Below are 14313 nucleotides of genomic sequence, written 5' to 3'. Positions count from 1 at the left end.
TTGGGAATTGAAAGGGTTTGCAGGAAAGACAGCTCTAAGATGTATATGTGATTATTTCCTTTTGCTATTCTAGTGATGTTATCACAAACTTTTTTTTCCAATATAGAAATTTTTTAAAAATCAAAGAAATCCTGTCTTTAGGCATAAAAGTCACCTGGAGACTACAGGGGAACAAATGTATTTAAATTCCTGCAATTATGCATGAAACTGTTTGTAGGATAATTAGGAAAAAGCTATGTGAAAACAGCTTGTGCAGTACTCCACCGAAAAATCTTGCAAGACTTTGATTACTTGCTAATTATTCAGAGTGTTAGGAAAGCTGATTAAGCAGCTCTTTTCAGATTCTACCATGAAAGCAAGATAAGTAGCCCAGCAATCCCTTCTGTTATATTAGTACTGAGTTTGTTGTCAAATCTGTTTTAGGACCAATTCTTCTGTGCAGAGGAATGTTCATAGCTGTGAACTGACTTTCAGACCTGTTTTGTTCAGCTCCTGCTTAAGGGAGGAAGGGGTGAGGATGCTGCTATGAAAAACAGGCTGGCAGGGAGAAAGCAGAAATAAAGTTATTCTATCTGTGCAGGTGTTTAAACATTCTTGGAGTAAACGCTTAGACTTTATTTTCCCTTTATGGCACAATCTTCACCTCTGGTCTAATTCAGTGCATTGTAACTGTGGTGTCATTCAGTAAGCCAACTGGTGGTGGATGAATAATTTAAGAACTTTGAATTGTAAAACTGCCTGAGATGGCTCTGTGCCAGGTACCTTGTACTTGTAGATGTTAGTACTGGTTTTTACAGTTCTGTAAACTGCCAGAAACCTTCTACATATCTGCCAAACACTGGGAAGCAGGAGAATCTGTCTTCCTAGAGCTCATGTTCTCTTACCCTTTTTCCATTGGTCTGACCCTGTCCAGCTCTGTACTTCGGCTTACCAAGTGGAGTAGCATAATCAGACCCTTTTCCATTCAAATTGCTACTTCTTATATGGAAGCTCTTGCAATTCAGCACAGCTATTGGTGCCCTTGAGCACTTGGGCCTAACTGCTGGTGGCAGCTGTGTCCTTTTCCTGCCTTTCAAAAGGGTACAGAAAGTCCTTCATCTGCTCTTATTCCTGTAGAAATGCAGTGCTAGCTCTTTGATTCATGAGGGTAAATTTGGCCAGTGCTTGCTGTTCTAGGCCAGACATTTTTGGCTGTTTACAGTTTATTCTAACAAAGTGTGGGTATCTTTATTTCTGTAGAGATGTGGCACGTGGCATCCGTATCGAAAATAATTATCCTTGCTGTCTGCACACTTTTATCATCAGTAAAGGCAAGCTCCTCAAAGATTGAGGCAAATGACTGTCAAGCCTGTTAGTAAACACTGTCAAAGATCCAGCCTAGATCCTTCTTATCCTTTGTTTGCACACCAACCTATGCTGGGTGAGCAGGCTGCCTGGTACCAGAAGACTCTTTTACACTGTCACTGCTTTTCTCTTAGATGCAAGGAGATGAGTAGTCAGAAAAGCTGTCTTCAAGCTTTTCAGTGTTCTTTTCTTCCCCTAATAGCAAGCAGTGTTTGATCCCTGTCAACTCCTTGGTGTTTTACTCTGGGAGGAACACTTCCAGGAGAATAATAAACTAGAAGAACAGTGTTACCCCTGAAGCTTTGGCAAGTGAGAGGTAGAGGAGAATGGCAGCTCCCTGGTGGTAAGTTGAAGCTTTGACCTTGCAGAGGAAGCAGCCTCGGGGGTCTGAGTTTTTGCTGGGTGCTGTGGCATTGGCAGCAGCCTTCTGTTCTCCAGCTCTAATCAGTAAGGGAGATTTTAAGTGCTGTAAATCCTCATGCCTTGTTTTGACTAAAATACTTCTTGTAGCCACTGGTGGGGGAGGAGGGGTATGATGGGCACTTTGCTAAATAAAAGCTTCTTAAATGGTGAAGGAGGTGGTTTAGCCAAGGGGCCAGTCAGTACTTTTAAATAGTTCTGACTTCCCACAGGTACTGTGGGCAGCAAACAAACACTTCTACTCCATTTGTTTATTTTTTGAGACTTGGGAAATGTGGAAGCTCCATAACTTGCTTAAATTTTTTCATTACAATTTTTTTGTTGTGTCCTCATCACATTGAGCAGTCTAGCTGAGGCTGATGCAGAAAAAGCTGCTTTTTACATATTTGGGGTTGAGGTCTGATCCCTGCAGATTTTATGAGTTTCTGTGATTGGAATTCAATTTGCATTCCCTAGCATCAAATAAAGGACAAAGCTCAAAGTTTGATTTTGTAAAGCATTCTTTATATACCTCCAAACTGCTCTGTAAAGGGGAAAATAATCTCTTACCTGTTGTAATGCAGGCAAAAGTTCTTAGAATATCCTGACATTGACAAGTTGTAGGCTGTTTCCTCACCATCAGTATCTAGTGTGCACATCAAGGCCATGTAAGAGTTAATGTTTAAAGTGTTAATCTCCTCAGATGAAATGAAGCAATGCACCAGAAATAAGCCTGTTGCTGAACTTCCACTTCACATCTTTGAGGACCTGAATGCTGATGCCTGCTAATAAAAATAGCACAGTTTTTATGTGCTTTGTGTGAGCTGCTTATACAGCTGCTGCTTTCCTAAATTCCTGCATACTGGATTATGTTTGTGCTTTAAAATGATTATCTACTGCCTGAGAGCCACTAAACTAAATCTACAATCACATGCTGGAATTGTTTTAAATATTAAAACACCAGGAGAAATTTTTTTGGAAAACCTAGGAGTTGTCTTGTTCTCAAGCACTGTGGGCAGCCACCTATCAAGATGTGAGGCTGTGCTGCACAGCTGGAATGCAGGTTTGGCACTCAAACACTAACAGTGGTGCAGATTTATGTAACTGGCTGTGAATTCACTTGGTCACTTAGGAGTGGTGAACTCTGTGCTTGTTGGGCCATGTAAGTGACCTTCCATAATGAGTAAATGCCATCCCCAGGCCTGTTCTCTCTGCCTTCTGTTGCAGAGTCCTGTTACTGGAAGTTACAGGGCTGGTTACTGGAAGACAACTGCCTCAAATATTTGTCTTTATTCAGAGTGCCTGCTATCTATTGCAACTGACCAAAACAGGGAGATGAATCAGTTAAAAAGCCTTTGTGGCTGGAGAAAGCTCAGAAGCCATTTTTGGTTCACAGAAATAAAAATCTCCATTTTTGGTGCAACACAACTTTTCCCTTGGAATTTTTTTATCGGTACATGCTCGTCTGGGTTGTTGTGTTATGCTGTCCTTGTCCTCATGTGGAGACCTTGGCAAGAGGTCCTCCTGGCTGGTGTTCACTGCTCAGCTCCTGTCACCATATGCCACTATTGCACAACAGTGGAAATGCTGCTTATGGCCACAGTGTTTGTTCCTGGGTTTTTGTACATCTGGGAACAGCTTCCCTGGAACAGGACACTGAGGAATGTGTACTGAACTATCTCCATGCTGTGCTGGAGTAATCTCTGCTGTACACTGCTTTTCAGAACCATTTCAGTTTATAGCAGACAGAGAGGAAGGAGTTGAAAATCTGCTTTGTCCTTGAATGCTTTCCTTGTTTCTACTTGTTATCAATGCTGGAGGAAAGCTACCTGCTTTTGAGTGAAGGGCCCTTGTTTGGAAGACATGGTTAAATTTAGCAGTAATTATAGTTTTAGCATAAAATGTGAAGGGCAGTACTCAAATGCCCCTTAGACTGAATACTGCTTAGTTGCTCAGTCTGCATGGTTGTGTTTCCCTGTGTTGCATCCTGCTGAGCTTGTTTTCTTAAGGTAAACCACAGGAAGAATGCCCTGAGTACATGCTCTTCTGTCTGCAGGCTGGTTGTTTTGGAGAAGCATCTTTTTTCAGCTGTTTGCCAGGAGGAATGTTGATTTCACTACAAAACAATATGTTCTAGCTCTTACTATCAGCACTGGGTAGTTAGGTTTTTTCCAGCTGGGTTGAGGATAGAAATGTCTCTGGAATTGCTTTTCACATAATAGGCTTAAATAAAATTTATCTGATCTGATCTGTCCTTTCAGAGGGTAAAGGCTTTTGCACAATTCCTGGCAAGTTTTCTCCCTCACCAGTGTGGTATCATGCACCTTCAGGACTGAAGAGTGCTTTCCATGCTCTCCTCTTTGAGTGAGGTTAGTAAAAGCAAGCAGAAAGTCCACACAAACCCTGTATAAAAAGATGAGCCATCCTTCAGCCTTGTGCAGTCTTGCACCATTAGGCTCAGTACTTGCTCTTGGAAGTTCTTGTAGACTTTGTCTCAGCAAAAGACATAAGTCACATGAAGGTTTCAAAAATAGATTTGCCCATTGGCAAAATGGAGGGTCAACAGAAATAGTGTGACAGGCAGATCATATGTCTGATTCTGCTGTTGATTATAGGGATACCTTGTCCTCAGCTGAGAACAGATTCTACCTGAATTCAGTAAAAGAGGAATCACTTACTGTAAGGCTTTACAAGGTTTTGTAGTAAGTTAGATTGGCAACTTGTCTTGGTAAACAGAAGTAATGTTTTTATTAGTTGCTTGGTTTTGCATCAGTCTGGTAAGGTAAATTCTATTCTGTCTTAGTTTTTCCACTGATGATAAAAGATCTGTACTATCTGGGCAGCTTTCTTCCCTTTCCCTGTTAAAGTGTTGTGGTGCTCAGTCTCCTTAAAGGAATGTATTTTGCCTCACAAGTCTGCTTAAAGGCTGATGGACCTAAACAAAAAGACTGGCAAGATAACAAGCTTCTGCCTGAACACTTGCATGTATTTCTGAGCTTCAGCTGCTTTAAAACTTATGTGCAAACTAGAAATATACATTATGCTCGTGGAAGTTACAAATCTCTGCATCAGAGTACTACTATGCACATTACTCATGCTGAAGCTTGGCCTTTGAATGTTTATCTAAAAGAATGCAACTACATGCAGAGTGACTAACACAAGCCATCCTTGCTGCAGGCAGTGATGCTTAAGCAGCTGACTGGAGTTAGCATCATAAAAGATGAGCTGAGCATTTTACTGGGTCCATAGGATGCTCAAACACTTGTGCCTTCTGCAGGGAGCAGCAGTGAATGCTCCCTTGTCCATAGGGTTTCACAGTTTCAGCTTTGAGGGAAATGTGGAAACTGTACTTGTCACTTGACCATCACTGTGGATGGAGCAAAGGGGATTCCTGCCTTAAATAAAAAACATGTCAAGGAAACTGCATGTGCTGTTTGCTTGTAAAAGCGGTGTAAAGGTTTGATTTATTGCAGAGCACTACTTAGGTAACCTCTAGCTGGGTTATGCAAAGATGGGTCTGGGGGTTTCTTTCCCAGAGAAGCCATCAGTGACCCAAAGAGGCAGGCTGTGGGAAGCAGTGTGCTTGAAACCATTTGCCTTCATTTAAACTCTGGCAGTAGTGGTGAGGCCTTGAAGGCTATTCTAATTTCACATTAACACCATCCTGTGGTATGTGCTGCCACATCTCTTCCAGTGCATGGCTGTAACCTATAGCTGGAAGCTGAACTGTGGATTAAGCATGAGGATAGGATTGGTGCTTGCAGAGATCCTTGATTTTTAGGTTTTTTTCATGGTAACAGTAATAAGTAATAGCTGTATAACTTAGCTGCTATAGCTGGACAAATTGCTTTCCTGTTAGCCCTATAGGGTACAGCTTGGGGATAGTCTTTGATTTGAAAAGCACTGAATGGAAGCAGAATCACCAAAACTTTCCAATGCATGCTCTCACCCAAGATTAGAAACTGTGAAGAAGCAATGTTGACGTCTGAGTCTCTTCAAAAAGAGCTGCAAATTCTTATTATAGGTTGTATTTGTCAGCTCCCCTTAGAAGGTGCTAGCAAACCCTATCTGTAAAGGATGTCTGTGGAAGAAAAAAGAGAAAAAAACCAGTCCAGCACAGTCTAGTGTGGAGTATAGCTACTGATATGAAGTGGTGGTGCAGGAAGTGACTGGGGTGAAGCCAGGTGTTTTTCCTTGTGTTAGGAGAGCAGTGTCTCTTCCATCTGGCATGATAGTTGTGTTCAAAACCCTTGCACTGTGCTGTATGTGACTTGAGCAAAACCATGTGTAGTTCTTGTGCAGCCTGGTTTAGTTTGACTGCCCTATCCCAATGGATATCTACCCTGAACTGTGAGAATGGACCCACTGACTGCTTTCCACCTCTGGCAGCTATTGCAGAGGATGAGCTTGTCCAGCCTCTGTCCCTCCTGGGAATCTGCACACTTGTCTATTGTGCCTGGCAAGACCCAGTGCAGAGATGCTGGCCTGACAGAAGAGGGGTTCTGCTCCTGGCCTTGCCTGGATCCTTTGAGAAGCTTTATAGTTAAGTGGTCAAATCCAGAATGCACTGAGGGCTAATTTACAAGGTAGTGAGTATCAGCTGGCAGCTTTTGCTGCTTTTATTGGAGCAATATCTGCTTCTCCAGAAATCTGTTTTGGGAAGTGCAAGAATGAGTGAAACTACAGCAAAACTGTTGAGTTGCTTTGACTGTAAGAAGTCCCCCTCATAGATGAGGGGGAAGAATGGGGAGAAAGAGGGCATACTGCTGCTGCTCTTGGCTTTCTAAACAACCCCAAGTAGTTTTTATTGGCTAGGAAGCATTTTTAAGGAGTGTGGGGGGGAGGAGGGAGTTGAGGATATGACACATAAGCACTGGCATGGGGAAAGGTCCAGCTATATGAAGAGGTGGTGTCAGAGCACAAAGGTAGGGTTTCTGACACATTCTAGTGGATTATGGGCTTAAGTAGTAAACTTGTGTGCTGAGCTGCCTAGTTTTTTTGTGAACAGGGAAGAAAACATGCTCTCTGCTCCATATGCTCTTTCAAAGTCAAAAGGAATAATTGCAGGAAGCCCTAAACACAATAGGGAGGGCGTTGCTAATCCCTCAGGATCCAAGGTGAAGTCAGAAGCTCTCGAGCTTCTTCTGGGTACCCTGGTCTGTGCACCAGAGACCACAGTTCTTTAATTGCAAATATGTTCCTTGGGACTGCTGTTCTCCTCAACAATAAATCATTCATACTTTCCTGTTCAGAGCTGATGTAACTCTCTTTTTCAAGGCAGTGGCTCAGTCTCCTTTGCTGAGTGACCAGGTGACTTGCCCACATGGTACTGGTGCTAAGGCACAGTATGTTTCCTGTTAAACCACTTGCAGTTCTGCTTGTGCTAAAAAAAAATCTGATAACTAAGCCTTTAATGCTTTCCAGCTCATAGCTGTGTTTCTCACATATCTTTTTTGAGGGCCCTGTAAGCCAGGAAAAGAGAGACAATCTGCTTTGTCACATAGCTTTAAATATACCCTTGATAAGCATAAGTAATTGGTAGACTCACCCTTCTTACTGAAAGGGATTTGTTATTCAGTGAAGTTTGGTCAGTTCTTACTGATTCTCTTAACACTGTCCCAAATTTTACCTAATTCTGAAAGGCAAAATCAACCTGTACTATGCTCTTTGCTTAACTTAGTAAAACAATTCTGTGTAAAATGGTCCCAACTAGCAAGTGTTGGGGCTTTTCAATTTTCTGGAACTTGGTGTGAATCCTGTTGTTTCTGTCACTGGCTTGTACAGTCAAGTGCTTACACAAGTTCATGTGGCTCAACCCAGGAGGCTTCAGTGTTTCAATTAAAACAGATTTATAGCACTGTACAGTTCTGGAGGTCACTTTGGTTGGTTGGCAACATGCATTCCCCATGTCACTGAGGCACAAGGCTTCTGTGTATTTAGTGAGAAGCATTTGTTCCTCTAACATCTCAATACAGGGAATGTCTGGGTTTTGGCTTCTGCTGCTGCTATCAGTGCTGATTTTTCAGCTTTGAGAGTGTGTTGGTCTCTCATCTTGTGTAAGGCTGCAAAGATCACTGCTGCCAGTTCAGTCAGAGCAAAAACAATTCCATATCTGTTACTCTGTTTGGGAGCTGGTGAGATGTGTTATGGGAGTGCTGATGTGTTCTCAAAGGCTCGTTAACACAGCAGGGGTAAACAATTACTGCCTTTCAGGTACATTCCACCCCTCATCTGGGGAAAGAGTGGACATATCCAGACAGCCCTTTATGGAAAAATGGGGAGAGTGAGATCACCACATCCAAATGGACATCGCAAGTACCTGACCATGCCAGATGGAGCAACAGCCACCTTTGATCTCTTTGAGCCACGCTCTGAGCACTGCACTGGAGGTCAGTCCAACAGCTGCTGGCTGCATCTAGCTGCTAACCTTGATTCTGTGCTTTGGGGCACAGATGAGGGTAGAGCCCATGGCCCTCAGAAAAAGCAGATTTCTTTTTTAAAACTGTCAGAGTTGAGATTTTCATGGTACATTGCTGCACTAGGACAGTTACTGTTATCTTTATTGCTGTGAGCAGTGCTTTTCTAATGAGATAAAAATTCAGTGGCTAGAGCTGGTAATGTTGGAGCTTTGCACAAGAGAGTTACAGTTAATTTGAAGTGCATATGATAATCCTGAATGTAATTTACTGTGCTTACTTGAATTACAGCAATTACTTTCTTGGTTGATGAAATGATATCTTGTTAAACTAGTGAACAGTGTCAGCAGATCAAATATCATTAGATTAGCCACAAAGTAGATGATGGTTAATATCAGCTGATCAGAATGTCTGTGGTTAGCAGAGCTGCATTTGGAAGATCTGCATTACACCCAGCTCTAGAGGGGAAATGAGGGGGAAATAGCATAACCAGTCTTCTTGGAGTGCTGGGCTCCACAGCTTCCACACACGTCGCAGTCACAACAGGCTGTCAGGAGGCAGAACATGTGTAACATCAAAAATGTCCTTCAGACAGAAGAATGTACTCTGGGTCTCTAGGCAGTGCCTGGAGAACTGTTTGCACAGCTTTCCCTGAAGTTAAAAACTGTTCATCTCCCATAGCATGAATTACTTTTTCACATCTGAAGCACTGGAGCTGCTGGTCTCCTGTCCCATACGGGATTTTTGGCAGACTAGTAGGAATTCTAGCTTGCTTGTGGTGGGTGGTTTCCCACGGATCTGAAATGGAAACCTTCTGACTCTCTTAATTTGCATGAAGTGACATTTACTTAACTTCCCTCTCTCTCTGAGCACAGAGGATGTCACGATGGTGATCTGCCCGGGGATTGCTAACCACAGTGAGAAGCAGTACATCCGCACCTTTGTTGACTATGCCCAGAAAAATGGGTACAGATGTGCTGTCCTCAATCACCTGGGAGCCCTGCCAAACATTGAGCTCACTTCACCACGGATGTTCACCTATGGTAGGTACTTCCTGGCACCTGGGAAATTTATTTTCAAGCTCATGAAACTTCTAGGGTTTTATCAGCCTCCTCCAGAGTTACAGAACTGCTGTACCCTAGTGGGGGTAAAAGAGTTTTGTACTGTTTCCTAAGAACTAAACTGGACTTAAATGGGAGGAAGAGAGGAGGCTAATACTAAATTCACTTTTGTCTCTTCTGCCAGCTCTTACACATGTATTCTCATCAAGAAGGCAGTTTTTTGTTAGAAAACTTTTGGGGGAAAAAGCCCTTTTGTGCCTACCAGAGCCTGATGATCGCTAAATGATTTTAGCAATACTGAATTTGCCAGTTTGATGGAATGTGAAACAAACATGACTCTGAAGGATAAATGCCACTTCTGAGGCTTTGTAAAATACAGCCTGAGAGGAGTTTGTACCAGCTTATCCAGAAAGTACATTTATATCTTAGGGGGTTTATGTGAGGATTTGCTATTGGATGTAACACAAGTCAACAATGGGAACAGTTCAGGAGTGTGACAGTAAAGCTACAGAAGTGGGCAGTGCTTAACTGCCATGATTATGGCTCTCACCTTGAGTATAAGGAAGTCTTTCTTAACCTAGAAATTAAAAGGAATAAATGATTTGAAACTGTGTGAAGGGTGACTCCAGCCTTAATTGCCCTTTTGGTGAGTAATGTGATCCTTGCAGAATGGGGCCTTCTTTGCCTGTGACCTCATCTGCTTGTTCCTGAGCCCTCATGTCCCTCTTTACTGTAAGTATCTATAGGCACCCTGTCAATTCTGTGTTTAGCAGACTTTAGGCTTTATTTTTTAGTGTTTGGCTTTATTTCTTAAAGTTAGCTGAACTACTGCTTAGATTTTGCATTAACAGAATAGTTATCTTGAACAGTTAAACTGTCAAAACAGAAGTACTGTGCTTTGAGATGCCAGAGTCTGGCAGGCAAATAATAATGCTTTGTTGTTTTAGAATTAATAAATAGACTTCTCTTTGGGAAACACTTCAGGAATACCAATACCCTCATTTGTAGTGAGGCCCTGGACTGTTTTGGCTGCAAGACTACCATGTCTTGAAAACTAAATTTTAATGTTAAAGTATTTGCTGTTTTGCTAGAAGTTAAGAGTTTGCTTTTATGAAGCTTTGCTTTAGGCCTTAGGGTGTTGTTCTGTAGTGCATCTCTTGAGACATACCTTTCTGAGTCTTTTATAGCCTTGGAAAGGGCAAAGAATGCCTAGCACTTCCTTTGAGTAACACAGTAAATCACTTGGCAGAGTTGCTTCTTAAGTGCCAGCAAGTCCAGTAGACTTTACTCTGCCTCCTACCCAAATAACTCAGTGCCCTTTCAGCTTTGCTGTATTCCAGGCATACTTGCTGAGGACCAAGTAGCTTAAATTTGGGATTCGCTGAATCCCAGCCTCTATCTCAAGCTTGACCTGTTGCTTTTCTAGTTTTGGATTTCTTAGCTGCCCTGAAATCATGAAGGTCAAACACTAAAGTATTTTGACCACTGGCTTCTTCCAGAGGAAACCAGAGCAGTGTAGAATTTGTTGTCTTGAATTAAGAATGTTCACAAGGAAGTGCCCCAACCCTGCTGAAACCCTCAGGAGCTTGCTGTTCCACTGAAGCAAACAAGCTCTGGTGCTCAGGGTTTACTCCAGAGCTAGGTAAATTTGGAGTCTGATGTCTGCTGAGGATGCTACAGCTGGGGTGGGGATACAGTGGAGCAGTGTTAGCTTAGTACAGGGTGGAATGCTGGAATCCTAGGATTTATCTCTCTGGACAAGTTCCACAGAATAGAGCTGAGTTTCTGACTCTGGACAAGAAGAAACATCTGGAGTTCTATTTCTGTTGTTCATGTGATGCCTTCTGTGGTTTGCAGCCTTAAATCCAAAGGGAAGGTTAACAAGCTGCATAAACACTTGAAACCAGTGTACTAATGCCATCACTATTGCAGCTGCTTCTCCATATCTCCTTTTCCCATACTCACAAGCAGGAGAAATAGTTGTAGGTACTCAGATTGTTGTATGTGTGGAGGCCTTCAAGTCTGTCGTTGGATGCCAGGACTGCCAGAAATTGGATCCCTCAGTGCCTGCAGCCTGTGGGATGCAAGTGGGTGTTTGCTGACAGTGGAACAGATCTCTATAGAGACACTTAACTATTCTCTTCATGTGGGGATACCCATGTGTCTTTCAGGGAGCTGCAGTATCTTTACCTTTTCACTAGCTACAAAGGGTTGAATATCTCTGCTTAAACCCTTCTCCCTGATTCCAGAGATCACCTGCTTAGTCAGGCTCTGCAGCAGTCTGCTGGGAGCTTTTCCTGACAAGCCCCTCCTTTCACCTCCACACAGCACCGTGGATTTAGGGATCCATATCAGTCTTAAAAACAAAGGAGCAAACTGCATTCCAAATACCTCACTTCACTTTAGAAGTGGCAAACTGCCTCAGGAAAGCAATGATGTGTGCTGCTCTTGCATGGTAATGTCAAGCCCAGAGTTGCTGGACTCTGCTTTTTAAAGCTGTTTTAGAAACAAAGCGTTTTGATTGTCACGTTAACTGTCACCATGATTTTTAAGCAACTAAATTTCATCTTGCTTTGGCACTCTGTCAGAACTAAGCATGAGCTAAGCTCCACAGGACTCACAGATGTATGAACACATGTGAATCAGAGCTGTTAAAACCTTAAAGCTATTGAAAAGTCAGAAAGGGTAAGAAGCTGAATTTAAAGCACGCAACTGAAGCTTCAAATGAAAATTTAAATAGATGTTTTTTAACTTTGTTCTTTTTAGGATGCACCTGGGAATTTGGTGCCATGGTGAATTACATCAAGAAGACCTACCCTCAGACCCAGCTGATTGTTGTGGGCTTCAGCCTGGGTGGAAACATAGTGTGCAAATACCTGGGAGAGAACCAGGCCAACCAGGAGCGAGTGCTGTGCTGTGTCAGCTTGTGCCAGGGGTACAGTGCACTGAGGTGGGTCTGGAGCCTTTTCTGTGCTGCTCTTTTCTGGGAATGCAGGAGGGAGCAGATCTTTGGAAGGGTGAGGTGAAGATGGGTATTTCTCTTGCACTGAACTGGTCTGACAGACTGAGTGTGTATGATGGCACCCTCCTGAAGGAGCACCTGAAGCTTTGTTGATTTGCAAGCACAAATAAACTTTGTCAGCAGTGCAAACAGGTTTTGTGTACCTGGCCAGGTACATGCTGGCAGCTTCTGGACTGTGCATATGATGCTGTCTCATGACTAGTGTCTGAAGAGGCAGCCATTCCCTGTGCAGTCCTGGTGTAATTAACCAGGCAGGCTGGGCAGCCTGACCAGCTGCTGAGCTGATGCCAGGTCTGCAAGCAATTGTTTACACTGTCTCATCACTCTGAGAAATATCCCATGGTTTGTAATAGCTTGTTTGGCTTCAGTGTGCAGTTTCATCTGGCAGCAGCTCTTACCCAGGGAGACTGGAAAGACACAGCACAGTCTCTGTCAGTCTGTGCTCCCCTCTTGGTGTGTGTCCCTGAAACAGTGCTGTGGGTGATCAAGGGATGGAGAGGTGCTCACAGCTGTGTCATAGGAGTGGGGAAGGTGGGGTGGAAAAGTGTTACAGCCCTTAAGTCTGAAAATATTAATGTTTCCCCACCTGGAAGACAAAGTTGTGGCACTTTAGGAGCTGTGATGGCTTCACTTGCATGTGCTGATGGAGGGTCCAGGCACAGCAGTGCTGCTTGAAAACTGGACTCAACTAATGTACTTTAACCTTTCCATATATGCACAGGTAATGGAGATTAAAACACTGTAGCTGGCTAAGCTGCTGTTTTCAGTTTTCACTGTCTGTACATATGGACAATTACTAAGGTGCAGCTGACTCTGCAGTAATTTACCTGCAGTTTTGAGCTGAGAGACTACTTACAAGCCAAAAGGGACTGTTGAGACTTGGGTATTTGGGTCAAGATCCTTTGGGTTGATATGAATGGTGAAACTGCAGCAGGTCTGTGAGGGGCTTGCTATGGAATTCAGCCTCATAGCCTGGTCAGGGTAGCTGGAACTCTTGATGCTGATGCTGCCCTGCTTGTGTAGGGACCAGTTTGTTATTCAGCAGTCTGAAGACACCTTTTATGAATCAGACTCTTACAGGTAAAAGCAAAAAGCTTTTCTGGAAGCACTAAGATGTGAGTAATAGCTTGATATGTTTGTAATATTCCAGCTTTCTAATCCCTTTTGAGGTCAGATGTGACTACTGCTAAAAAAGTGTATAATCTGCTGCTAGTTCACACCCTTAAAATCTGAACAGATGCTACAGGAACAGCTGTTCTGTTTTGTTTCAAGTAAAATGTTCTTAGCTGTCCTGGGATTCTGGCATAGAGCACAGAGCATCCTTTTGAAGCCAGCTCCTTAATTGCAACCATCAGAGAGGGTTTGCAAGGATAATATCTGGCTGAGGTCCACTTGGTTCATCTTCTACAATTATGCAATATTGTATTCCTGATCTCCAAAATGCTGTTGTGAGTAATGCTATTATGCTTGCATGGCAAGGACAACCTGATTAACAATTCTCCACTTGGATATTTGTGTGGAAAAACAACTCGCTGGGTTTTTTTTCCCCCTGAGTTTAATGTACCCCATGGTGTGGGCTCTGTGGATTATTGAGCTCTTGCCTCCACCTGCTGGGTAAACATTTCCTAGCAAAGCTTCTGCCACAAAACATCTGCTCTGTATTACTGGACAGCCAGCAGGAAGGATTTCAGGTCTTGTGTCTCCCTTCCTAATACCCACATCTGCTGTAAGTGCTAATTAGCTGAAGAACTAGGGGAAAGCAACATCTACTGAGCAAAAGGCAGGAGGAGGGAGGGCCTTGTGCCCTGGTTATAGAAGTGGGAGGGAGGAGGTCTAAAGCACCTCCAGGTGGAATGGTGAAGCCACTGCCTTCCTGGGCTTGCTCTGGTACATGAAATAGCTGGCTTCAGCCTTCAGGGCCACATGGAAGTGGATTACTAACAGGACCAGTTAGTTTAGAGTTGTTTGTTTGGTGGTTTGTTTTTGTTTTTTGTTTTGTTTTGTATTAGCTTGTCCAGCATTTATTCCCCAAATAACTTTCATAAGCAAGGGAAAAAATTTTAGTGAGCAA

General features: G+C 43.1%; 1 protein-coding gene across 1 annotated transcript in view; it reads left to right on the top strand.

Annotated features, from left to right (window-relative positions):
• Positions 1–14313, top strand: part of ABHD2 (abhydrolase domain containing 2, acylglycerol lipase) — a 38512-nt gene that overhangs the window by 12625 nt on the left and 11574 nt on the right. The window contains exons 4-6 of the mRNA XM_059858535.1: positions 7957–8132; positions 9035–9202; positions 11987–12170. Coding sequence (XP_059714518.1) covers positions 7957–8132; positions 9035–9202; positions 11987–12170 — 528 coding nt within the window. The remainder of the gene's footprint in view (positions 1–7956; positions 8133–9034; positions 9203–11986; positions 12171–14313) is intronic.

The sequence above is a fragment of the Haemorhous mexicanus genome, chromosome 13 (assembly GCF_027477595.1).
Source record: "Haemorhous mexicanus isolate bHaeMex1 chromosome 13, bHaeMex1.pri, whole genome shotgun sequence".
NCBI lineage: Eukaryota > Metazoa > Chordata > Aves > Passeriformes > Fringillidae > Haemorhous > Haemorhous mexicanus.
Note: the sequence above shows the minus strand (reverse complement) of the source record. Positions and strands in the feature narration are given on the sequence as shown.